Source organism: Saccopteryx leptura, chromosome 3, assembly GCF_036850995.1.
Source record: "Saccopteryx leptura isolate mSacLep1 chromosome 3, mSacLep1_pri_phased_curated, whole genome shotgun sequence".
NCBI classification, from domain to species: domain Eukaryota; kingdom Metazoa; phylum Chordata; class Mammalia; order Chiroptera; family Emballonuridae; genus Saccopteryx; species Saccopteryx leptura.
In genome coordinates, this window is record NC_089505.1 from 325,903,985 (window position 1) to 325,930,207 (window position 26,223).

Consider the following 26,223-nt stretch of genomic DNA (forward strand, 5'->3'; position numbering starts at 1 on the left):
TTTTATATCTTTGATGTCTGTGGTAATATTTCCTCCTTCATTTCAGATTTTGCTTATATGAGTCTTTCCTGTATTTTCCTTAGTGAATCTAGCCAGTAGTTTGTCAATTTTATTGATCTTTTGAAAGAACCAATTCTTTATTGTATTAATTTTTTCTAGAGATTTTTTTGTTCTCTATTTCATTTGATTCTGCTCTAATTTTTATTATTTCATTTCTTCTGCTGACTTTGGGTTGCCTTTGTTCTTTTTCTAGTTCCTTAAGGTGTGATGCTAGGTTGTTTACTTGGGACTTGTCTTGTTTCTTGATATAGACCTGTAATGAATTACACTTTCCTTTATTACTGCTTTTGCCACACTTCAGAAATTTTGATATGTTATGTTGTCATTTTCATTTGTCTGTATATATTTTTTGATGTCTGCTTTTATTTCTTCTTTGACCTAGTCAATATTTAGAAGTGTGTTGTTTAATTTCATCATTTTTCTGGGTTTCCTTACTTCTTCTTTATAGTCAAATTCTAATTTCAAAGCCTTATCAGAAAATATGCTTGGTATAATTTCAATCTTCTTGAATTTGTTGATAATAGTTTTGTGGCCCAACATATGATCAATTCTTGAGAATGTTCTATGCACACTAGAGAAGAATGTTCCAAGCACACTAGAGAAGAATCTGACATTCTGGGATAAAATGTACTATAAATATCTATTATGTCCATTTAGTCCAGTGTGTCATTTAAAGTCGATATTTTTTTATTGATTTTATGTTTTTATCTAAAGCTGTTAATGGTGTGTTGAAATTTCTAGGTATGATTGTGTTTTTGTCTGCTTCTATTTTTATATCCATTAGTAGTCATCTTATATATTTTGGTGCTCCCATGATTCAGTGTATATATATTAAGAAATGTTATGTCTTCTTAATACAATGTCTACTTTATAATTATGAAATGTTTATCTTTGTCTTTGTTTACCTTGGTTGTCTTGATGTTAGCATTGTCAGATATGAGTATGGCTGCACTTGCTTTTCTGTGGATATTATTTGCTTGGAGATTCATTTTTCAACCTTTCACTTTGAGTCTACTTTTGTCCTTGCAGCTTAGATGTGTCTCTTGAAGGCAGTATGTGTTTTGGTCTTGCTTTTTGATCCAATCTGTTACCCTGTGTGTATTTATTGGTAAGGTTAGGCCATTTACATTTTAGGTAACTATTGACACTTGAGGATTTTCTTTAGCCACATTATGTTTTGTTTTCTGGTAACTCTGTGTTTTGTTTGGTTCTTCTCTTCTGTTTCTGTAGTTGTTTCTGTTTCATTGTATTCCATACTTCTTTCCTTTGTTTCTTCTTTTTTAAGCTGTGTGTTTTAGTAGTAGCTTTTCATTGGTGGTAATTATTAGATTATTAAGAGAAAAATGTTTATATGTATAGGAGTCCTTTGTCTTTTGACTGCTTCTGCACTCCATCCTTCTTTGCTACTGCATATATTTGTCCTTTAAACCCCCTTGAGTATTTTCTGCAGTGGTAGTTTTCTAGTGATAAATTTCTTCAGCCTCTCTATGTCTTGAAAAGTTTTATTTTCCTTCATATTTGAAGCATAACTTCAATGTACATAGTATCTTGGCTGGTATTTCCTCTCTTTTAGTTCTTTGAATGGGCCCATTCTCTTCTGGCTTGTAGAATTTCTTCTGAAAAGTCTGATCATAACCTAATGCGATTTCCTTTATATCATATGTTCTTTTCCCTGGGTAACTTGATGATGATTCTTTCTTTGTCATTGATATTTGAAAATTTTATTAAAATGTGCCTTGAAGTAGGTCTGTTTGGCTCTTGATAACTCAGCATTCTCCTTGCTTCTTGGATTTGAGGCTCTCTTTTCATAGGCCTCAGAAATTCTCATCCACTATTTATGTGTCCATCCTCTCTAGTCCCTTCTCCTTCTCTTCTTCTTCTGATATACCCACTATTCTTGTATTTCTCTTTCTGGTGGAGCCAGACAATTCTTGTAGAGCTCTCTCAATTTTTTTAAAGCTCATGAACCTCTATCCTTTTCTCTCTGTAGCATCTCTAGTTGCATGTGTTCAATGTCACTGATTCTGTCCTCTATCTGGCCTGTTTTATTAGCTAAACTTGCTACCTATCTTCAATTCACATACTGAATTCTTCATCTCTGTTTTTAAAGTTTCAATCTGATTGGTGAGATATTTGTTTTGTTTATTAATTTGTTTTCTGAACTCATTATGTTGCCTAATAGTGTCTTCTTGCATCTTGTTGATTATATTCAGAGCTTTGGTTTTGAACTTTCTATCATTTAACTCCACAGGTTTCATGTGATTGAGATTTTATTTAGGAGATTTTTTATTTTCTATTTGAACTACTTCTTTTTCTTGTGTAACTATTGTATTTGATTTCTTCTTCCTTGATGGAATTTAAAAGTGATATTGTTAAGAACCCTAACAAAAAATAACCCAATTAAAACAATTGAAAAATTAAAATTAAAATATAATATATAAAAATTTAAAAATTATGACAAGTAAAAAAAGAAATGCAGAAAGATCAAAAGAAAAAAATAATAAAAAGATAAGACAGACACAAAAATAATAAAAATATAAAAATTTAAAAAAATGAAGTTCAAAATAGAGAAAGAGAAAAAATAATAAGAAAAAAGACAAAAGAGAAAGAAAAAAGAAAAATAAAATTTGGTTTTGAGAGGTTTCTTTCAGTTAGTGTCGCTGTATTACATCTTTTGGCTCTGTGAAGTCCCTGGGCTGTCCTCCATTGAGGTGTTTCTGTCCCAATGTTCTAGGCAGGGTCACATTTGCACTGGGTAGTGGGGTGTGTTATGAGGGCTTTACCTATTTGGCCTTATTGCTCTGCTTTATCACTTCAGCTTTCTTGCTTTATAGCTCTAGCAATGGCCATCTCTGGCCTCCAGGCACTCCTTCCCATGTCTCAACGGACCTGGGAACCAGATGTGAAGCACTTCTGTTTTTCAGGAAGAAAGTGGCTCTGAAAAGCTAGCTGTGTGGTTTGTCTCTGCCACTCTCACTACTACAAGTTGAGGGAGGCAGGATATAGGGGGCTAGGGCACTGTATTTTTTCTGTCTCTGCTGAGTGTTGGCTGCAGGAAGTCTGCAGGAACACTGGCCATGAGCTCATGCTCTGGCTACTTTGGTTCATCTTCCCCTCTGCCCTTCTATCTTATCACTCCTCCTGGCAGAAGAAGACTGACCACTCTGAGTTTCCCTCTCTATACTCCTTAGACAAAATCCAGAAAGCCCAAGCTTCACCTCTCCTTGAAGTTTAGCAGATAAAAAAAAAAAACACCCAGTCATTCTAGGTTTGTCTTCTCTCCTTTCCAAAGCCTACCACTAATGCATTTTATCTTCCACTCTGCTTTTCACTCCATCACACCTTTAGTTCATTTAGTGCGTGGATCTTTCAGGTGCACTTGTGGGCCCAGCTGGGGTTCTTTTGCTGTGTTATAGTAGTTCAATTAGTTGAAATTTCAAGGGAGAGATCAGGAGTTTCTCTTACACCACCATTTCTGTGACGTCTGCCTATTTTTTACATTCTAATAGCACCTCCATCCTCAAGTTTCTTTGTAACTCATAAAGTTCATTATGCCCAATCAAATTTTACAGACTTGAATGGATTTATCAGAACCTTAACTAGCTATTTAATGCTAAGGACAAGCCATAAACAGATCACTTTTATTTTTTTTTCACATTTATACCACTAGCAGTCATTTAGACATAGCTAGAAAATTTTTTAATGTGGATGTCATATACAAAGTATATAGAGATAATAGCTAATCTATTAGAAATAAAAAAGTTATAGTACAAATGGCCAACAGATATATAAAAATGCTCATCTTCACTAGCTATTAGAGAAATGCAAATCAAAATTGCAATGAGATACCACCTTACACCTATTAAATTGGCTATTATCAACAAGACAATAACAAATGTTGGAAAAACTGTGGAGAAAAAGGAATCCTCACTCACTGCTAGTAGGAATGTAAACTGGTACAGCCATTATGGAAGAAAGTATGGTGGATCCTCAAAAAAATTGAGAATAAAACTACCATATGACCCATCAATCCCTCTGCTGGATATCTACTCAAAAAACTCAAGAACATTGGTATGTAAAGATACATGCACTCACATGTTCATCACAGCATTATTTACAGTGGCCAAGACATGAAAACAACCAAAATGTCCTTCAATAGAGGATTGGGTAAAGAGTCTATAGTACATGTATACAATGGAATACTACTCAGCCATAAGAAATGATGACTAATTGCCACAAGAACATATATAGACCCTGAGATCATTATACTGAGTGAAATAAGTAAATTAGTAAAAACCAATATCTATATGATTTCACACATAAGTGAGAATAAAACTGAGACTTATAAACAAAAATAAAAGTGCAGTGGTTACCAAGGGGAGGGGAGGAAAGAGGGACAAATATATGGTGATAGAGAGTGATTTGACTTTGGGTGATGGGTCCACAACCTAATTAACAATTCTAATGCTATCAATACGTTTACCTGAAACCTTTATACTCTTACTGATTAAAGTCACCCCATTAAATTAAAATTTCTAAACAAAATAAAAAAAAAAGAACAGTTATGAGTTACTCTTTATTATTCTTTGAATACACAAAATTTATTCTATTCTCCCTCTGAGAAATTGCGCCCAAATAAGTTTATTTGTGCAGTCTAGTTATGGAAACTGCATGTGTCCACACACTGGCCCAACCTGTGTAATACACATTCTAGGCCAGTCGTTCAGGTAGCCAACTAGGCAACTTTGAAGGTGTGTTGTTTTTGCCCCAGTTTTAGTAGCCTTTTATGTCAGGCTTCTCATCTACCAGTGGTAAAGCTGCAAATTCTGCCTGGCTCAGAAGTTATTGTGCAGATAAAATGATACCTGTGAAAATGCCTTGCTAAGTGTGTGTGGAGATATTTTGCTGTGATGTTATTATTTATAGGAAGATACTATGAGACAATATTTTCATATAGTCATTTTTATAATCAAGAAACAGAGCAGTACTTCAAAAATAATAATTTTTTGAATTGAAATATAAACTAATGAATAAATTTTCTGTTATTTAGGCTCATGATGCCATGATGCTAGTCTTTAATTGAGCAAACAGAAAAATTAAATAACAGTTTGTTTTGTCATTAAATTCACTCTACTTTGTAATGGACTATATTTGGGGGTTATAAGATGGTCTTAATTATCCTAGTTCTCTTCACAGGGTTGGCCTTTGCTATTCTCTCATCTGTGCACCCAGTATTTGGTTTATATGGGTCTTTGTTTCCTGCCATCATTTATGCCATATTTGGAATGGGACGTCATGTTGCCACAGGTAATTTTTGTTTCTGTTTATGCTTCTCATATTACTAATGAAAGGGACCTAAGAAGTGACCATTAATTATTGATTACATTTCTAACTACTACTGAAAACCTCAGGAAATATTAGGGCCAAAACATTTAACTTTTTGTGCCTCAGCTACTCAATTCATAATTGCAATTTATTGCTATATCACTACGTAACCAGGTTATTTTTAAAGGCTTTTTGCATTTTTAGTTGTAAAAAGATCGTAAAAAAGGTCAAATGTTCTGAATTTAAAATGAAATGAAGAAAATAAGCACTTTAAGGGTTAAAATAAAAAAAATATGTAAAATCTAGAGAGTTAAATATTGAAAAATATTTCTATGTAATTGATCTTTTAGGTTTCTTCTAAGCTATAATTTATAAGGCTCTTTAAGTAATATATCTTTTAACTTGCTTAGGTTTGCATGCCAAATATAATGGGAACTGTCACAAGTATACTTGTCTGATAATAGAACAAGATGATTAAAAACATGGGTTTTGGAGTTAGTTCTGGATGTGTGTTTCATTTGTTGTTATCTACATGATCTTGGGCAAAGTTTTAAAGGTTTACTTACTGCTTTCTTAATATTAAAATGCAAAAAATTATATGACTGCTATTGGAATTAGATAGGATGATTGATGCACAGTGTCTCATTTAGAATTTGTTACACAATAAGATTTAATAAAAGCTATTATCACAAAAATGATATATTATTCTTAAATATTAAGGTAATAATAATAAAAAAATTCTTGTAATTAGTAATATCCAGAAAGTAATTTCTATTTATTTTGTGCTTGTAAGATCTCTGCTTCTAAGTAAGTAATAGCTTCTGTGTCTGTTTCTTTAGCATTCATTTTGTGTTATTGATTGTGTTAATTTCCTTTTTCTGATGTACGACATTACTATGAGCTTAGTGGTTTCAAACAAGAAAAATAATTATTATTTAACAGTTTCAGAGGTCAGAAGTCTAAAAGAAGTCTTACTATAACATAACATTTTCACAGGGCTGAGCTCCTTCTTGTCTTTTCCAATTTTTGGAGGCTTCCTGAATTTCTTGGTTCCTTCTTGGTGCCTTCTTCCATGTTCAAAACCAGCAGAGAAGCATCTTCAAATCTTTCTAATTCTGATAATTTGCTCCCTCTCCCATATTTAAAAGATCCTTGTGATTCCAGTGAGCATGCCTGAATATGTTATATGTAATATGTATATGTAAACACATGTATATATAGGTACATATATATGTATGTGCATGTGTATGTATATGTAGGTATTTAAATTTGAAACCATAAATGTATTATTTATTAGAGTCTTTATTAATAGCTTACATAAATTATTTAATTTTGTCCAACCACAACATTTTACTTTTTTTAGGTTTACTCTCTTTTTATTTCTTTTAGTTTATTATTACAGCATTTAAATTAGTTATTCTTCAAAATATCTCAATCAGGATATTTTTACAGATTGCAGTCTTCTGACATAGCTTAACATGCTTTTTCTGTTTTCTGCATTTATTTTCTTTTTGAGTTTAAATAATGTTTTATTTTTCAATTACAGTTGACCTGCCATATTATACTAGTTTCAGGTATAGAACACAGTGATTAAACATTATAGAATTTTCTAAATGATCTCCTCAATACATCTATACTCATTTGACACCATACATAGTTGTTACAATATTATTAACTATATATTCTATGCTGTATTTTACATCCCCATGACTACCTTTTACCTACCTATTTGTAAGTACCAATTTGTACTTATTTCCTTTCTTTTTTCACCCATTCCCAACCCTCCTCACATCTGGCAACTCTCAAAATGATCTCTGTATCTATGATTCTGTTTCTGTTCTGCTTATTTGTTTATTTTGTTTTTTAGGTTCCACATGTAAGTGAAATCATAGGGCATTTGTCTTACTCTGACTTATTTCATTCAGTACAATACTCTCTAGGTCCTTTCATGTTGTTGCAGGTGGTAAGATTCCATTTTATTTTATTTTTGTGGCGGAGACACATTCTATTGTATGTAGGCACTAGTTCTTTATTAATTCATCTATTGATGGATGAACACTTACTTTGTTTTTAGTAATATAGCCTTTGTTTTAAAGTCTATTTTTTCTGGTATCAGTATTTCTACTCCAGCTTTCTTTGTTTCCATTTTCATGAAATACCTTTTTTCATTTATTTACTTTCATTTTGTATGTGTCTTTCAACCTGAAGTAAGTCTCAGGTAAATAGCATATGTAAAGGTATTGATATTAATTCAGTCTCCATATGTCTTTTGATTACAGATTTAATCCATTTGCATTTAAAGTAATTATTGATAGACATGTATTTATTGCCATTATATATGTATATATATACATATATATAAATATAAATTTCTTCTTAAGGAAAACCTTTAACATTTCTTATAATGATGGTTTGGTAGTAGTGAACTCTTTTAGCTTTTTCTTGTCTGGGAGGCTCTTTATTTGTACTTCAATTCTAAATAATAACTTTGTTATTAGAATAATCTTAGTTATAGGTCCTTGCTTTTCATCACTTTGAGTATTTTTTGTCAGTTCCTTCTAGTCTGCAAAGTTCTGATGAGAAATTAGCTGACACTCTTATGGGAGCTCCCTTATAGATAACTAACTGCTTTTCTGTTGCTGCTTTTAAATTCATTCTTTGTTTTCAACCTTTGCCATTTTAACTATGATGTATTTTGGTGTGGGCTCTTTGGGCTCATCTTGTTTGAGACTCTGCACTTTCTGGTCTTGTATGTTTATTTCCTTCACTAGTTTAAGGAAGTTATCCATTATTATTTTTCCAGGTAGGTTTTTAATTTGTTGCTTTTCCTCTTCCTCTTTCTGCATTCCTATAATGTGAATGTTGGTATGCTTGAAGTTGTCCCAGAGGTTCCTTATTCAGTTTAATATAAAAAAAATTTCCTGCTCTGATTGCGTGTTTTCTGTTTTTTTTTTTATCTTTCAAATCTCTGATTTGGTCTTCTGTTTCGTCTAATCTATTATTGATGCCCTGTAATGTATTCTTCATATTAGTTAATCTAGTCTTTATTTCTGACTTTTTAAAAATGTTTTTACTCTGCTTTTATGTCTCTTATCTTTTTTGAATTTCTAAATTAATCTACTCTTCCCCTAAATTTATTAAGCATCCTTATAATCAATGTTTTAAAGTTTGCATCTGGTAGAATTTTTGTCTCCATTTTGTTTAGTTCTTTATCAGAAGTTTTGTTCTTTCATTTGGGACATGTTCCTTTGTTTCTTCACTGCCTCTCTATATTTGTTTCTGTGTATTAGGTAGAGCTGCTATGGCTCCTGGGTTTAGTAGAGTAATGTTATGTTGTAGGTGTCCTATAGGGTCCAGTTACACAGACTCCATGATCATCTGAGCTGGGAGCTCCAGGTGCACCCCCCATGTGGGCTGTGAACACTCTTTTGTTATATTTGAGCCTTGATTACTGTAGGCACTTCAATGGGAGGGATTTATCCTCCAGTCCATTTACTGCAAGGACTGGCTGTGACCATCATTAAATATCAGCAATGTAGGTCTGACCTCATGGAGCAGGACTGGCAAGCTAAATTGAGTGGTGTCTCAGGGAATCACCAACATGGGGTGAGCAATGATAGCCAGGTTGATGGAGACACAGATATGGTACCTGCCTGCTGGCTTTGTGAGGGGAAGGCTCAAAAAGGAACAATGGCTTTTGCCAGCACTTCTGTCTAGGAAGAAGCTTCCTCTCCAACTCTTGCCTTGATGCCAGACAATTTCATTCCTCTTTGTTGTGTTCCTGGTGTCATTTGATCTGCTGTTCCAGAGCTGGAGCTCAAAGCAGGAGATTCCAAGTAAGTTCATGCACAGACTCTTTAAGAAGTTCTTCTGGGCTTCCAACAGTACTCTGTATCACTGAGTCACAATTCCCACTGGATTTTATAGCTGGAAGCTATGGGGGTTTCTCTTCTTGTCACTGGAAATCAGGGCTAGAGGGACTAGAGTGGGGTTAGGACCCCTTGTTCCTCTAGGGGCAGCTTAAAAGCTGATAGATTCTTCCAAATTTTTTATCTGCCACTTATGTGTATGGGACCAACATTTTCTGTCTAACCACTCCTCCTACTAGTCCCCTTTTATTCTAAGTTGTTGGGCTTCTCCTTTGCTATATTTCAGGTAGTTCTCAATGATGGTTTTTCTCTAGTATAGTTATATATTTGATGTGATTATGGGAAGATTACAGTACCAAGATTAACTAAACTGCCATATTGATGGAATCTCAACATTGTAAAATAGATATTATCTACATATTTAGGTTAAAAAAATCTCTGAAATTCAGAATGTTTTCTGTGAGAACACAAATTAAACTCACAGGTGCATGGATTACAACCCAGTTGTGGCCAAATCTAAGGCCCTAACTTTTCTACTTTACAACTGCTTGCTCAAGAATGGACTTTTGTGTTGAAGCAAAAGTAGAAAAGTGCAATAACGAATTAGATGTTCTTGAAGAAAATGATTATTTCTAAATTATTCTGCTTTCTAATTTTCTAAAGGATAATTTTTACTTCTGAAAATATTTAAATATGTCATTAGCAAGAAAAAAAGATTGTATTAAAACTGACCCCAAAGCATTTGATCTTTTAAACAAAAGATTTTTATTTTTATTTATTTCATTTTAATTATTTTATTTATTTATTTTTTTTACAGAGAAAGATAAAGAGTCAGAGAGAGGGATAGATAGGGACAGACAGACAGGAACAGAGAGAGATGAGAAGCATCAATTGTCAGTTTTTTGTTGTGACACCTTAGTTGTTCATTGATTGCTTTTTCACATGTGCCTTGACCATGGGCCTTCAGCAGACTGAGTAACCCCTTGTTCGAGCCAGCAACCTTGGGTCCAAGTTGGTGAGCTTTTGCTCAAACTAGATGGGCCTGTACTCAAGCTGGCAACCTCGGGGTCTTGAACCTAGGTCCTCTGCATCCCAGTTCGATGCGCTATCCACTGTGCCACCACCTGGTCAGGCTAAACAAAAGATTTTTAAAAAGCAAAATAAATTTATAATTAGTTTAAGAAGTCAAAAACATACAACTTGATACATACCTAAATGTACATTTCCACAAACAACTTTATTTCCTAAGAAATTGCTATAGACATTTTACTGATGGCATGGTTTTGAAATTATCATTTATATAAGACTTTGTATTTAACAAATATTAATAGCTACAGGAATTTTGTAGTCTTTTTAGGTAAATTATGTAAATATAAAAATTCATGTAATTTCTTTAGACTCAGTATGGAAATAATTATATTTTTATTTCATAATGATATACTTATCCATTTATATAAAACTGCATTTAAGAAATATTACTATTAATAATATCATCAACAATATTATATATAAAGGGAATATATCATTTTATAGATACATAAAAATATATAAAGACTATTTTTTGACTTTCCTATAATCTTAAACATAAGGACCAACTGAATCTCACTAAAAAGTTTCTGCAGACATTTAATACTGAGAACATATTTTTGTTTAAAATTATTATATTTAATTTGGTGTATATATGTGTGTACTACTTCTACTTTATTATTAAGAGGTTTATGTTGCTTTTATAAAGAAAAATCACTCTATCACTCTATCTGAGATTTTACCTGCAGTTGAGGTAATAAGAAAGCAATCTTGAATAACTAAATGCAGTAATAATTTATGCTATCTTTAAAAGCAAATAATTCAAAATCCAGAGTATAAAGTCACGGAATATACTGTTTTGCTCAACAATGTAAATTTTCTTTTTTTAAAATTAGCAATATCTTTATTTTCTTTTAAATTTAATTTAAATTAAATTTATTGGGGTGACATTGGCTAATAAGATTATGTAGGTTTCAAGTACACATGTTTATGATACTTAATCTACACAGTGCATTATTTGCCTACCACCCAAAGTCAGTCATCTTCCATTAACATATATTTGGTCCCTTGTCCCCACCCTGCTTTCCTTTGGTAGCCACTATACTGTTGTCTGTATCTATGAGTTTCAATTTTATATCCCATATATGAGTGAAATCAAATGGCTTTTAGCTTTTTCTTACTGACTTACTTTGCTTAGCATGATATTCTCAAGGTCCATCCATGTCACAAATGGTAGTATTTTATATTTTTCTATGACTGAGTAGTATTCTACTGTATATCTGTACCACATCTTCTTTATTCAACCATCTATTGTCTTGGCCACAATGATTAATGCTGAGATGAACATGGAGGTGCAAATGTCTTTGTGTACAAACATTTTCAAGTTTCTTTTGGTAGATATCCAGTAGAGCAATTGCTGGGTCATTTGGTAAATCTATTCTTAATTTTTTGACGAACCATAGTACTGTTTTCTACTTTTTTTGGCCACTGTAAATAATGCTACAATGAACATAAGAATGTGTGTATCTTTGTAAGTAAATGTTTTCAAAATTTTCAGATAGATAACCAGAGGAGGGGCTGCTAGGTCATATATCAATAGTAACTCTATTCTTAATTTTGTAGAGGAAATTCTATAGTCTTTTTCCATAGTGGCTGTACAAGTTCACATTTCCACCAGCAATAAATGAAGGTTCTTTTTTTCCTACAATCTTTCCAACACTTGCTTTTACCTGTCTTGTTGATAATAGGCAGTCTAACAGGTGTGAGGTGGTATGTCAGTATAGTGATTTGAATTTTCCTAGTAGCTAGTGAAGGTGAGCATCTTTCCATATATTTGTTTTTCATTTTATGTCTTCCTGGGGGAAGTGTCTGTTCAGGTTCTCTGCCCATTTTTTTAACTGGATCGTTTATTTGTTTGGTGTCAGGTTGTGCAAATTAATATTTTAGATAGTAATGCCTTGTCAGAGCTGTTGTTTGCAAATATCACTTCACGTTTGAATGGTTGCCTTTTTGTTTTGGGGGGGTTTCTTTTGTGTGCAGAAGCTTTGTAGTTAAATATAATCTCATGCATTCATTCTTACCTTTGTCTTCCTTGTCATTAAAGTTAAATTCAAAAGAAACATAAGTACTAAACTTATGGACCTTGGTCTTAAAAGATTTTGTGAATTTGACCCCAAAGGCTAGTGAAGTAAAGGCAAAAATAAATTTTCTCACTTACTTAAAAATATATATTTTAAAAAGGAATAAATCATTTATTACTTCTGTGACTTGCAAAGAAAATGTCTTGGAAAGTGTTATATTATAATAAAAATCTCTTCCGATAAGTAAGTACAGAGAATGAAAAGATTAAGCCTGGCTTGCAGGATCTAAGGTGGATCCTTATGAATATGGGATTGGAGCCAGACCTTGACAGACAAGAAGGTTTGTGAAGGTAAATGGAAGGGCATATAAGGCAAAGAGCTTCAGATTCATGCAGAGCTCATATCTAGCCACTGAGTCTGCTGAAGTCTTTTTTATCATCTTACTTATATTTCCCAAAACTCTAAAGTGTATATATATGACATCTATTTTATAGCAATTTAGGCTCAGGGTAATATGCTTTAAGTCTCACTGGGGATATGTGAAAGAGTTGGTCTGGAGAAAGGTGGAGGTATCTATGGCCTGGGATGAAATAGCAAGTGGCTATATGTTGAAGGAATATGTGTATATGTAGGTAAGTTTTTGTTTATTCCATAAAGTGGAACAAAGGGTAGAGGTGCTGAAGAGAGTTTTTTTTTTAATAGATCTTGCTTTTCCAATATGGATTCAATTTGCCTTTCTTTCTTTCTTTCTTTCTTTCTTTCTTTCTTTCTTTCTTTCTTTCTTTCTTTCTTTCTTTCTTTCTAATTTCTTTCTTTCTTTCTTTCTTTTTCTTTTTCTTTCTTTTTTTTTTTGTATTTTTCTGAAGTGAGAAGCAGGGAGGCAGAGACAGACTCTTGCAGGCACCAGACAGGGATCTAGCTGGCAAGCCACTAGGGGGCGATGCTCTGCCCATCTAAGGCATTTCTCCGTTGCAACTGAAGCCATTATAGAGCCTGAGGCAGAGGCCATGGAGCCATCCTCAGTGCCTGGGCCAACTTTGCTCCAATGGCGCTTTGGCTGAGGGAGGGGAAGAGAGAGATAGAAAGGAGAGGGGGAAGGGTGGAGAAGCAGATGGGTGCTTCTCCTTTGTGCTTTGGTGATAAATTGACCCCAGGACTTCCACACACACAGTTGACACTTTACCACTGAGCCAACCTGCCAGGGTGCTCTTTTTTTTTTTTTTTTAAATAAGAGTAAGGGAGAAACAGAGGCAGACTCCCGCATGCACCCTGACCAGAAGCCAATTGGCATCCACCTTCTGTGGCCATTCTCTGCTCATATGGGGCTGCTCTCAAGTGAGCTATTTTTAGCATTTGAGGCAGAGGCTCCACAGAGACATCCTAAAGCACCCAAGGTTAAAGTGCTTGAGTCAATCAAGCCATGGCTGAGGAAGGGGAAGAGAAAAAGAGAGAGAAAGGGAGAGAGAGAGAGGGAGAGAGAGAGAGAGAGAGAGAGAGAGAGAGAGAAGGAAGGAAAGAAGGAATGAAGGAAGGAAGGAAGGAAGGAAGGAAGGAAGGAAGGAAGGAAGGAAGGAAGGAAGGAAGGGGAGGCGAGGAGAAGCCGATGGTTGCCTCTACTCTGTTACTCTGTGTCCTGATTGGGAATGGAACCTGGGGCTTCCACATGCAGGGTGAATGCTTTACTACTGAGATAACCAGCCAGGGCTAAAATAGATTCAATTTCAATGGTGGGCATCAACAATTTTTATTGAGTCTGTTATTAATAGGATATTCCACCTCATCCCCCTTTTTAGGCACTTTTGCCTTGACTTCCTTAATATCTGCCAATGCAGTGGAACGCCTTGTCCCTCCAAGTAGCCAGAATCTCACCACATGGAGTAACACAAGCATGCTGGGTTTATCTGATTTTGAGATGCAAAGGATTGGCATTGCTACAGCTGTTTCCTTCTTGGGAGGTATGATCCAGGTAAGTAGTACTAAGACATAGGAATGAAGGAATTGAAACTGTGGCAAAGAAAAAACAATGGGAGCTTTATTTTTACTCATGTTTATGGGTATCTCTGTGTTATGTATATATAATTTCACTAATCCCTTCACCCTCTCTGATCCCATCCCCTAATCCTTCTTCCTTATGACAGCTGTTTCTCTGCTCCCTGTGACCCCGCCTCTGCCTTTATTCCATTCAACAGTTCGCTTTGTTTGTTAGATTCGACATATAAATGAGATCATATGATATTTGTATTTCTCTGCTTGGCTTATTTCACTTAGCATAGTAATCTTCAAGTTCATTCATGCCATTGCAAAAGGTAAGATTTCCTTCTTTTTCACAGCCATGTAGTATTCCATTGTGTATATGTATGTACCACTGCTTTTTAATCCACTTGTCCAGTGATGGACACTTGGGCTGTTTCCAGATTTTGTTTATTGTTTGTGTCTATGAAAGTATTGATTTTTGTGTTAATTAAACATCCTTATACCTTATTGATATCAGTATTTAATTTTATTGTTTATTGAATCTCATATTTTCTAGAGCAATTTTTCTTGTTCTATAAATCAATATAGCTCATGATTTCTTTTATTCAATTACATTAGTTGATGTCTTTATTGTAAAATCATAGAGGAAACAGTGAACATACTTGCCTTTTCTTGAACTTAATCAAAATTCTATTAGAGTCTCCATTAAGACACTAGTCTTCAGAATAAAGTGTATAGGTGTTGTTCAAGATGGCAGTATAAGTGCACTCACCTCCTTCCATAACCATATCAAAATTAAAACTAAATTATAGAAAATTAACCTTAAGAACCATCTGAAGACTAGCTGAACAAAAGTTCTTTAATTAAAGATATACAGAAAAAGTGAGACTGAGACTGGTAGAAGGGGCAGAGATATGAAACAAGCTAGCCCCATACTTATGTGTAATGGTTGAGAATCTGGAGGGATAGCTCAGCTAAAAAGGTCTCCCCTTAAGAATGAGGGGTCTCAGTTCTATGCTAGGCTTCTGACCCTATAACACCAGTGCCAGGAAGAGGAGCCCACAAAATATCTTGCTGAGAAAATTAGTGGGAATTTCTTCACTTCTGGTTAGATGGAAGGCTACTGAAAACCTAAGCATACTTTAAAACAAAAATGTTATTGATTGATTTTAGAGAGACAGAGAGGAATGGAGAGAGATAGAGATAGGGAGAGAGAAGCATTTATTGTTATTCAACTTAGTTTTGCTTTCATTGATTGCTTCTCATATGTGCCCTGATGTGGATCAAACGTGCAATTGTGGTATTTCAGGATGATACCTGACTGGCTAACCAGCCAGGGCCAGTGCACAAAGTCACACTTGAAAGTTCTAACCTTGGGCTTTAGCAGTTTGTAGAGTGCCAGAAACATACAGAGAGAAACAGCTATGTGGATCTGAGGAGATTCTAGAGAAATGGCTACCATTGTCCCTAAATTGGGCTGTCTACAAAGGTCCTCAGACTCTAAGTGGGTTCTGGCCAATGGGCACCATCTTTCTTTTGTTGAGTTCATCTTCCACACAACCAATTCTTTGCATTAAATTGGTGAATCCACTAGCTCTACGCTAAGGACTGCTTGAGACCCTGCCCTACCTAACTTGTGCACTACCCAAAGCCCTCTCAGTGTCAACAGCCTGAGCTTGTATTAAGTCTTTATTTACAAAGTCTCAAGGAATTCTGGTGAAGCTTGAGCTATTGTCAGAGACATACATGGAAAAAGTGAGTTGTGAGGCTTCAGGATGAGAGCTGGAGAGATAACCATCATTGTCTTTAGGTGGAGCCCTCTGAATCTGCATTAATTCACTACCAAGGTCCACAGTGTATAGGAAGGTGGTGACTAGCCTTGGAGTACAGACACTTTTGCTGAGTGGTCTCAGACCCAATATTTGTACCATATGAAAGTCTGTTCACCAAATGATAAACACTACTTGCTTTTACCTGGTGACTCACTGAACCTATCTCACACAATTCATACACTACCAGAAGATCTTCCAGTGACTGAGCCTAACAGGCATCTGGGAGGTGGAGGCTAACCTTGAGGTGCCTTTGGCCTTTTGCTGACATGCCCCTGGACTTGCCCCTGGTTGAAGCTGGTTTTGGTACACAGCTTGGTCACTCACATGAACACCCAGGCCCATAGGAGGCAGCCAAAAACTATAGATTGTTTGGTAGCTCCAAACAGGTAGACAAAGGCTGGTTACAGAGAGCTTCTGCAACAGAGTCCATCCCAAGAGGCTCCAAACCCAAAATACACAGTGGTGAGCTTTGGTCCACATCAGAGCACAACTCAGTTGGTTCCAATAGCAGCACATCCAAAGGGATATATCTTCAGGTACCAGACACTACTAGAATAAATTCAACTTCCTAGGGTCAGCTTCATCAAAACAGCTTATATACTGTGATCAAAGTCACTACTCATATTCAACTAGCCTGAAAGAGGGTCAACTCCACACATAGACTGGCCTAAAGCAATCAAAACACAATTACAATGGTAGGGCTCACATAACTTGCTCAGGGTACATCCTGGAGCATCTAGCTCAGTGATCAGGGAGACTGCACCATTGAGCTCCATGAAATAACTACTTTATAAAATCATCATACCAAGACTGGGAGCCATAGCAGACTTGCCTTATACACAGAAATGAATATAAAGAGTCAGCCAACAGGGAGACAAATAAACATTCCCCAAAAGAAATAACAAGGGAAATCCCCAGAGAAAAAAACTAAGTGAAATGGAGACAAGAAATCTTACTAGATGCAGATTTTTAAAAAATGGTTACAAGGATGCTAAAGGAATTTATGAAAAAAAAGATGAAGTGAATGAAAACTTAAAGAGATTGAAAGCATGAAAAAGACATATAAAACTGAAAGAACTAATTAGAAATGAAAAAACACAATATTTAAAATAAAGAATACACTAGAAGGAACCAATAGCAGTCTAGATGAAGCAGAAGATTGAGTTTGGAAGACAAAGTAGAGAAAAACACCCAATCAGAGCAGCAAAATAAAATAAAATAAAATGATAATAGTATGAAAGATCTCTGAGACAACATGAAGCATAACAACATTTGCATTATAGGGATACTAAAAGGGAAAGGGAGAAAGTAAAAGATTAAGAACATATTTAAAGAAATAATGACTGAAAATTACCATAACCTTGTGGAGGAAAAAGACAGACAAGTCTAGGAAGTGCAAAGAGTCCTAAAACAGATAAACCCAAAGAGGTCCACACCAAAACACATCATATTTAAAATGGAAAAGTTTATAGATAAAGAGATAATTTTAAGAGCAGCATGATAACAGTCAGTATCTATAAGTGAGCTTCCATAAAACTTGTTGATTTCACAACAGAAACTTTTCAGGCCAGAAGGTTTGGGTATGAAATATTAAAAAATGATGTAAAGCAAGAACATACAATGAAGACTAATCTACCTGGGAAGTCTATAATTTAAAATTGAAAGGATAAATGAAGAGTTCCCCAGAAAAGAAAAAGCTAAAGGAGTTCATTATCACTAAATGAGTATTACAAAAATGTAAAAAGGTCTTCTGTAAGAAGAAAGATTAGTAAAAAGAAAACATAGTTATAAAGAATAAAATGGCAAAAATATGTATCAATAATCACTTTAAATGTACATAAATTAAATGCTTTAATCAAAACACATAACTGAATATATTAGAAACAAGCCTATATGTTTTCTCTCTGCAGAAGAGCCATCTTAGAATGAAAATACACACAGACAAAAAATGGAAATATAGAAAAAGATATTTAATGCAAATGGAAATAAAAAAAGATGGGGTAGAAATACGTATATCAGACGAAGTAGACTCCAAAACAAAAGCTATAAGAAGAGACAAAGAAGACTATTATATAATGATAAAGGGAGCAACCCAACAAAAAGATATAAATAATCCTTGTAAACATTTAGGCAAACAAAACACAAGCACCTGATACATAAAGCAAATCTTGGTGTATATAAAAAGAGAAATCAACAACAGAAGTCATAGTAAGGGACTTGGACACCTCATTGATATAATGGCTAGAACTTTTTTTATTTTATTTTTTAAATTTTTCTAAGTGAGAAGCAAGGAGGCAGATAGACAGACTCCTACATGAGCCTTGACCAGGATCCACTCGACAAGTTTTCTACTGTCAATGTTCTGCCCACCTGGGTCTGTGGCTCTGTTGTTCAGCAATTGAGCTATTTTTGTAGCTGAGGCAAGGCCATGAAGCCATCCTCAGTGCCCAGGGCCAACTTGTTGCAATTGAGCTATGTCTATAGGAGGAGAAGAGAGGGATAGAGAGACAGAAGGGAAAGGAGACAAAGTGGAGAAGCTTATGGTTGCCTCTTTTCCTGTGTGCTTTGACCAGAAGTTAAACCTAGGACATCCACATGCTGAGTTGATGCTCTATCACTGAGCCACCATGCAGGGCTGTCTAGATCTTCTAATATCAAAATAGTTAAGAAAACAACAGACTTGAATGACACATAGAACCAGATGAATTTAATTGATATTTTTTAGAGCCATTTTACCTGAAAGTGACAAAATATACATTCTTTTCAAGTGCACATGAAATATTTTGCATGTCAGGCCACATACATGTTAGGCAACAAAATAAGTCTTCACAAATTTAGGAAGATTGAAATTATACCAAGCATTTTCTATAACTATAATGGAAAGAAATTATAAATCAGTTAAAAGAAGAAATGGAAAAATACATGCTAAATAACATGTAACTAAACAATAAATATGTTAACAATGAGATCAAGGAAGAAATTACAGGATACCACGAGACAAATGAAAATGCAAACACGACAACCCCAAATCCATAAGACACCATAAAAAAAGTCCTAAAAATGAAATTCATAGCAATATAATGCCACCTCTAGAAATAAGAAAATACAAAATAAACCACCTAACCTTACACCTAATAAAGTTAAAACAGCAACAAAAAAACTAAGTTCAAAGTGAGTATTAAACCAGAAAAGAAAGAGTGAAAATAAGTAAAATATAGTATAAAAATAATACAAAATGCAATAAAACCAAAATTTGGTTCTCTGAAAGCATAAAAAATATTAATAAAGCATTAACCAGACTCATCAAGGAAAAAGGTAGACCAAATAAACAAAATCAGAATTCAATGAGGGCAAGAAACAACTGACATCACAGAAAAACAAATAATTACAAAAAATATTATGAACAACTCTATGCAAAAAATGGACGATCAGGAATAAATAAAATTTTAGAAAGATACACTCTTCCAAGACAGAATCAAGAAGAAACAGAAAATCTTAATAGGCCAATTACTAACAGCAAAATCAAATCCAGGAGTAAAAAAGTTCACGGAACACAACAGTCTTGGACCAGATGACTTCACAGGTGAATTTTACCAAACATCCAAAGAAGAATGAACAACTATTCTTCTCAAGCTATTCCAAAAATATTCAAGAGGAAGGAAGGCTTCCAAGCTCATTTTACAAAGCAAGAATTAGCTTAATTAAAAAACCAAAGATATTACACTAAATAAATAAATAAATAAATAATAGAAAAAAGGAAAGAAAGAACAGTATCCCTGAAAACATAGATGCAAAAATTCTCAAGGAAGAGTAACTAATTGAATTCAGCAATGCATTGAAAAGATTATACACCATGATCAAGTGGTGTTTATTCCAGGGTTGCAAAGTTGATACAATATTTGCAAATTTATTAGCCTGCTACACCACATAAAAAATGAAGGATAAAAATTATATGATCATATAAATAGACACAGAAAAAGCATTTGACAACATCCAGCATTAATTTATGATAAAAAGCTCAGCAAAGTAGGAATAGAAGGAACATACTCAACATAAAAACTATATATGACAAACTCACACTTAACATCATACCCAGTGGGGGGGGGGGGAAACAAAATAAAAAACTTTTACCTTGTGATTAGGAGCAAGACAATGTTGTCCACTTTCACTATTTATATTGATCACAGTATTGGATGTCCTAGTCACAACAATGAGACAAGAAAGAAAGAGAAAGAAAGAGAGAGAGAGAAGGAAAAAAATAAAAGGCATCCAAATTAGAAATGAAAAACTGTCATTATTTGCAGATGACATAATACTGCATGTAAAGAACCCAAATAATACTGCATGTAGAAATTCCACAGAAAATATTAGAACTGATAAAGTTAGTAAAATAGGATACAATATTAATATTTAGAAATTAGTTACATTTTTATACACCTGGAACTATCAAAAAGGGAAATGAAGAAAATCTTATTTACAATTGCATAAAAAAACCAACAACCAAGGAATAAATTTAACCAAGGAAGAAAAAGTCCTGTACTTGCAAATTTATAAGTCCTGGAAGAAGACACAAATAAATGGAAACATATACTACACTCACGAATAGAAAGAATTAACATTAAAATATCTATATTTTCTAAAGCAATCCATAGATTCAATGAAAACTGTATCACAATATCAATGGCAATTTTAAGAGAGCTAAAAAACATAATCAAAAAATTTATGTGAAATCAAAAAGACCACAGAAAGCCAAAGTAAGCTTTTTTTTTTTTTTTTTTTTTACAGAGATAGAGAGAATCAGAGAGAGGGATAGACAGACAGGAACGGAGAGAGATGAGAAGCATCAATTATTAGTTTTTCATTGTGACACCTTAGTTGTTCATTGATTGCTTTCTCATATATACCTTGACCGTGAGCTTTCAGCAGACCGAGTAACTCCTTGCTCAAGCCAGCGACCTTGGGTCCAAGCTGGTGAGCTTTGCTCTAACCAGATGAGCCCGCGCTCAAGTTGGCGACCTCGGGGTCTCGAACATGGGTTCTTCGCATCCCAGTCCAATGCTCTATCCACAGCACCACCACCTGGTCAGGCCAAAAGTAATCTGGAGAAAGAAAAACAAAGTTGGAACTATCATTCTACCTGATATCAAACTGTACTACGTGGCTATAATAATTACAATATCATGGTACTGACATAAAAAGAGACACAGAGCTCAGAAGAAAACCCATGCATAGATGGTCAATTAATTTATAACAAGAAAGGAAAGAACACAGTGGGGCAAAGACTGTCTAATCAATAAAAGGTGTTGGAAAATTGTACAGATACATGCAAAAAAAAAGAAACTATACCACCTTCTTGCATCAATATAGGAGTAAAAATTTATAATGGGTTGGAGACTTAAATGTAAAATTTAAAACCAAGAAATGTCTAGAAGAAAGGATAGGTGGTAATCTCTGACATTTCTTAGTAATATTTTTTCTGATATATCTCCTTGAGCAAAGGAAACAAAAGAAAAAAATAAACAAATGAGGCTATATCAAACAAAAATATTTTTGTTTAGCAAAGAAAATTATCAACAAAACAAAAAGGTAACCTACTAAAGATATTCCTTTTTAATATAGCTGATAAGAGGTTAATATCCAAATTTATAAAGAACTCATAAAACTCCACACCAAAAAAACCTTTTTGGTTAAAAATGAGCAGAATCCTGAATAGATACATCTCCAAACAGGAAAAATATATGGCCAGTAGACATAAGAAAAGTTGCTCAACATAACTAATCATCAGAGAAATAATGATAACAGCTGTCAGAGTGGCTATAATCAATAAATCAAGAAACAAGTGTTGGTGAGAATGTGAAAAAAATAGAAACCATGTGTACTATTGGTGGGTTTGCAAATTGGTTCAGCCACTGTCAGAAACAGTGGTTGGGTGGGGGTGTGGAGTAAGGGAGTTAGAAGGGTAGAACATTAAAGGACAAAATGTCGTGGATATGGAAAACTGTGGAGATTGTTGGGGAGGTAGGTAGAGCAGGATATAAGGGTGATAGTGATGATGGATGAGTACCTGACATGAGGGTGATGGTGAACACACAATACAGTGTATAGAGATGTGTTGTAGAATTGGGCACCTGAAACCTGTATAATTATGTTAACCAGCATCACCCCCTAAAAAAGTAAAAACAAACAAATAACAATCTTGTGACCCAGCAATTTCAAGTAATATATTTGAAGAAATTAAAAAACCCTAATATGAAATGATCAAAGCTTACATTACCTTATGTTCATTTCAACATTATTTACATTAGCCATGATATGGAAGCAACCGTAATGCCCATCAAAAAAATGACTGTATAAAGAATTGGTACATATACACAATTGATTATTACTTGGTAAAAAAAAAAAGCATGAAATCTTATTTGTGACATGGATGAAACTAGTAGGTATTATTCTAAATGAAATAAGTTAGACATAGATATCACATGGTTTCACTTATATGTAGAATATAAAGAAAAAAATAAACCAAACAAAAGAGAAATGGACTTATAGATACAGAAAACAAACTGACGTTTGCTAGATAGGAAGTGATTTGGGGAGGAAGCCGGTGAAAAAGATGAAGGAATTAAGAATTGGAAAGTAGCATCTACAAAATATTCATGAAAAAGCAAAGTACATCTTAGGGAATATAGTCAATAATATTTTAAATAAGTATATATGATATCAGGCTGGTACTAAAATTATTGTGGTGATCACTTCATACAGTATATGATTATCTAACCAGTATGCTGTATATATGAAATTAATATAAAATAATATGAAATGCCAACTTTAATTAAAAAATAAAAAATAAAAATATAAAAAAGAATAGTTTTATTTTGTCATTAAAATTTTATTTTTAATATATTTTAAATAAATTTTAAAATAATTTTTGTTTAGTATTTTTGCATTATTATTCTTTTGTTTTATTGGAATATACCTTTTTATAATTACATTTATTGGGTGGTGTTGATTAATAAAATTATATAAGTTTCAAGTGTACAATTCTATGGTACATCATGTATATTGCATTGCATACTCATTAACCAAAGTCAATTTTTTTAAATCACCATATATTGACCCTCTTTTTGTTTTACTACCCTCTCCTCACTCTCCCTTTCCTCTCTTAAACATCATACTGTTTTCTGTGTTTACGAGTTTTTGTTTGTCTTGTTTATTTGTGGCTTTCAGTTTTACATCCTACATATGAGTGAAATCATGATTCTTAACTTTTTCTTTCTGACTTATTTTGCTTATAATAATATTTTAAAGATCCATCCATATTGTGGCAAATAGCAGTATTTCATCTTTTCTTATGGCTAAGTAGTATATATACACATACATACATTTCATTGCATTCATGTACCACATCTTTTTTTTTTTTTTTTTGTATTTTTCTGAAGCAAGGAACGGGGAGAGACAGTCAGACAGACTCCCACATGTGCCCGACCGGGATCCACCCAGCACGCCCACCAGGGACGACGCTCTGCCCCTCTGAGGCGTGCTCTGTCGGGACCAGAGCCACTCTAGCGCCTGGGGCAGAGGCCAAGGAGCCATCCCCAGCGCCCGGGCCATCTTTGCTCCAATGGAGCCTTGACTGTGGGAGGGGAAGAGAGACAGAGAGGAAGGAGAGGGGGAGGGGTGGAGAAGCAGATGGGCGCTTCTCCTATGTGCCCTGGCCGGGAATTGAACCGGGGCCTCTGCACGCCAGGCCGACGCTCTACCACTGAGCCAGCCAGCCAGGGCCTCATGTACCACATCTTAATATAATCGTCTAATTAGGGACACTTTGGTTGTTTCCATATCTTGGCTACCATAAATAATGCTGCAATGAACATAGCAGTGCATATATCTTCATAAATAATTTTTTTCAAAAATTTTTTGGATAGATACCCAGAAGTGGGGTTGCTGAGTCATATGGTAACTTTATAGTTTTTTACTTTTTTTTATTTTAGCGAGAGAGATAGAGACAGAAAGAGGGACATATAGGGACAGATGGGCAGGAAGGGAGAGAGATGAGAAGCATAAATTCTTCTGCAGCACCTTAGTTATTCATTGATTATTTTCTCATATGTTCCTTGACCGCGGGAGGGATTGCTCCAGCAGAGCAAGTAACTCCTTGCTCAAGTTAGTAACCTTTGGGCTTAAGTCAGTTGCCATGGGTCAGTTCTATGATTCCATGCTCAAACCAGTGACTCGGTGCACAAGCTGGTGAGCCTGCGCTCAAGCCAGATGAGCCTGTGCTCAAGCTGGTGACATTGGGGTTTCAAATCTGGGTCCTCTGCATACTTGTCTGATGCTCTATCCACTGTGCCACTGCCTGGTCAGACGGTAACTTTATTAATTTTTTGAGAAACCTCTATAAGGTTTTTCATAGTGTCTGTACAAGTTTATAGTCCCACTAGCAGTAAATGAGGGTCCTTTTCTTTCCACAGCCTCTCAAACATTTGTTGTTACTCATTACTTGTTTTGTTGATAATAGACATTTTGATAGGAGTGAGGGAGTATCTCATTTTAAGTTGATTTTTATTTTCTTAAAAGCTAGTAAAATTTCTAATACTGAGAAATGATGGAAGAAAACTCAATCCAACAATTTCTAAATGAGTCTTATTAAAGGTCTTCAATTTTGTTTATCTTTTCAAAGAACCAGCTCTTGGTTTCATTGATCTTTTGTCTTATTTTTTTAAGACTTTATTTTGTTTATTTCTGCTTGATATTTATTATTTTTTTCCTTCTACTCATTTCTGGATTGGTTTATTATTTTTTTTTTAGTTTCTTTTAGTGTAAAGTCAGATGGTTTATTTGAGATTTTTGTTATCTCTTGAGACTAGCCTGGAATATTATAAATTTCTCTCTTAAGACTTTTTTCCATAGAGCAGGGATTCTTGTATTCTTCTTTTTATTATTTTTAGATTATTTTGACTCTTTCTTGATTTTATTTTGTTTAGTGACATGTTATTTAAACTCTGTGTCTTTGTGTGTTTTTCAGTTGTTTTCCTGTGATTAATTTATAGTTCCATACAATTATGGTCAGAGAATACACTTGATAGTTTTCTTCTTTTTAAATTTATTGAGAATTGTTTTGTGTTCATCAATGAAAAAAACCTTTCAAACCTGTAAAATGCTCTGGCAAATGGTGATTTCACCACTTATTTTATACATTAGAATCAAAGGGGAAGATGTAAGGGGGCTATATAAAATAGATTTGTGATAGATTAGGGAGGTGGGAGAAAGCAAAGCAAGGAAATCTCTGGGATGCATCAAATGAAAATGTAGCCTGACCTGTGGTGGCGCAGTGGATAAAGCATTGACCTGGAAATGCTGAGGTCGCTGGTTCGAAACCCTGGGCTTGCCTGGTCAAGGCACATATGGGAGTTGATGCTTCCAGCTCCTCCCTCCCTTCTCTCTCTCTGTCTCTCTCTCCTCTCTCTCTCTCCTCTCTAAAATGAATAAATAAAATAAAATTAAAAAAAAATGAAAATGTATACAGTAAAATCTTTCACATAAAGAGGCACAAAAGTGAAAATGTAGACACTTAAACATCTCTCTTATATAAAGAGGCAAGTTAATAAACAGTATAAAAATAACAATAAAAAACAATAAGAGGGTTTATTGGTTCCTGCTCTGGTAGGATACCTGCCCTGAGGGGGCAGAAAAAGATTACCGTCACACCTTCTTAAAGGGATATTATCAGATACATTATTTTAGATGCAAAAGGCAAAAAACAGGCTTCAAAACAGTCACTGACCTTCATTTAGATAGAGAATAACTTCCTAAGACATGGCTATTCACCATAAACTACTTTTACTTAGAAAGGTTTGATTTTAGACCTTTCTGTGTTTACCTTAGTTCCCTGAGTTCACAAGGCCATTGTGTAACCTTTCTTTCAGTCTGTCAGGTGCAGTCTGTGGCCACATCTTAATTTACTGAAAAATTTTTTTTTTTGTCCACATATCCTAACCAGTGGTCTATCATAGAAAATGTTCCATGGCCATTTGAAAAGACTGTATATTCTGCTGCTTT

General features: G+C 34.5%; 1 protein-coding gene across 1 annotated transcript in view; it reads left to right on the top strand.

Moving 5' to 3' along the window:
• The window catches only part of SLC26A7 (solute carrier family 26 member 7), a 228,662-nt gene that overhangs the window by 18,045 nt on the left and 184,394 nt on the right, over nt 1-26,223 (top strand). Inside the window, exons 2-3 of the mRNA XM_066372472.1 lie at nt 5,257-5,367; nt 14,155-14,327. Of these exons, the coding sequence (XP_066228569.1) occupies nt 5,257-5,367; nt 14,155-14,327 (284 nt within the window). The remainder of the gene's footprint in view (nt 1-5,256; nt 5,368-14,154; nt 14,328-26,223) is intronic.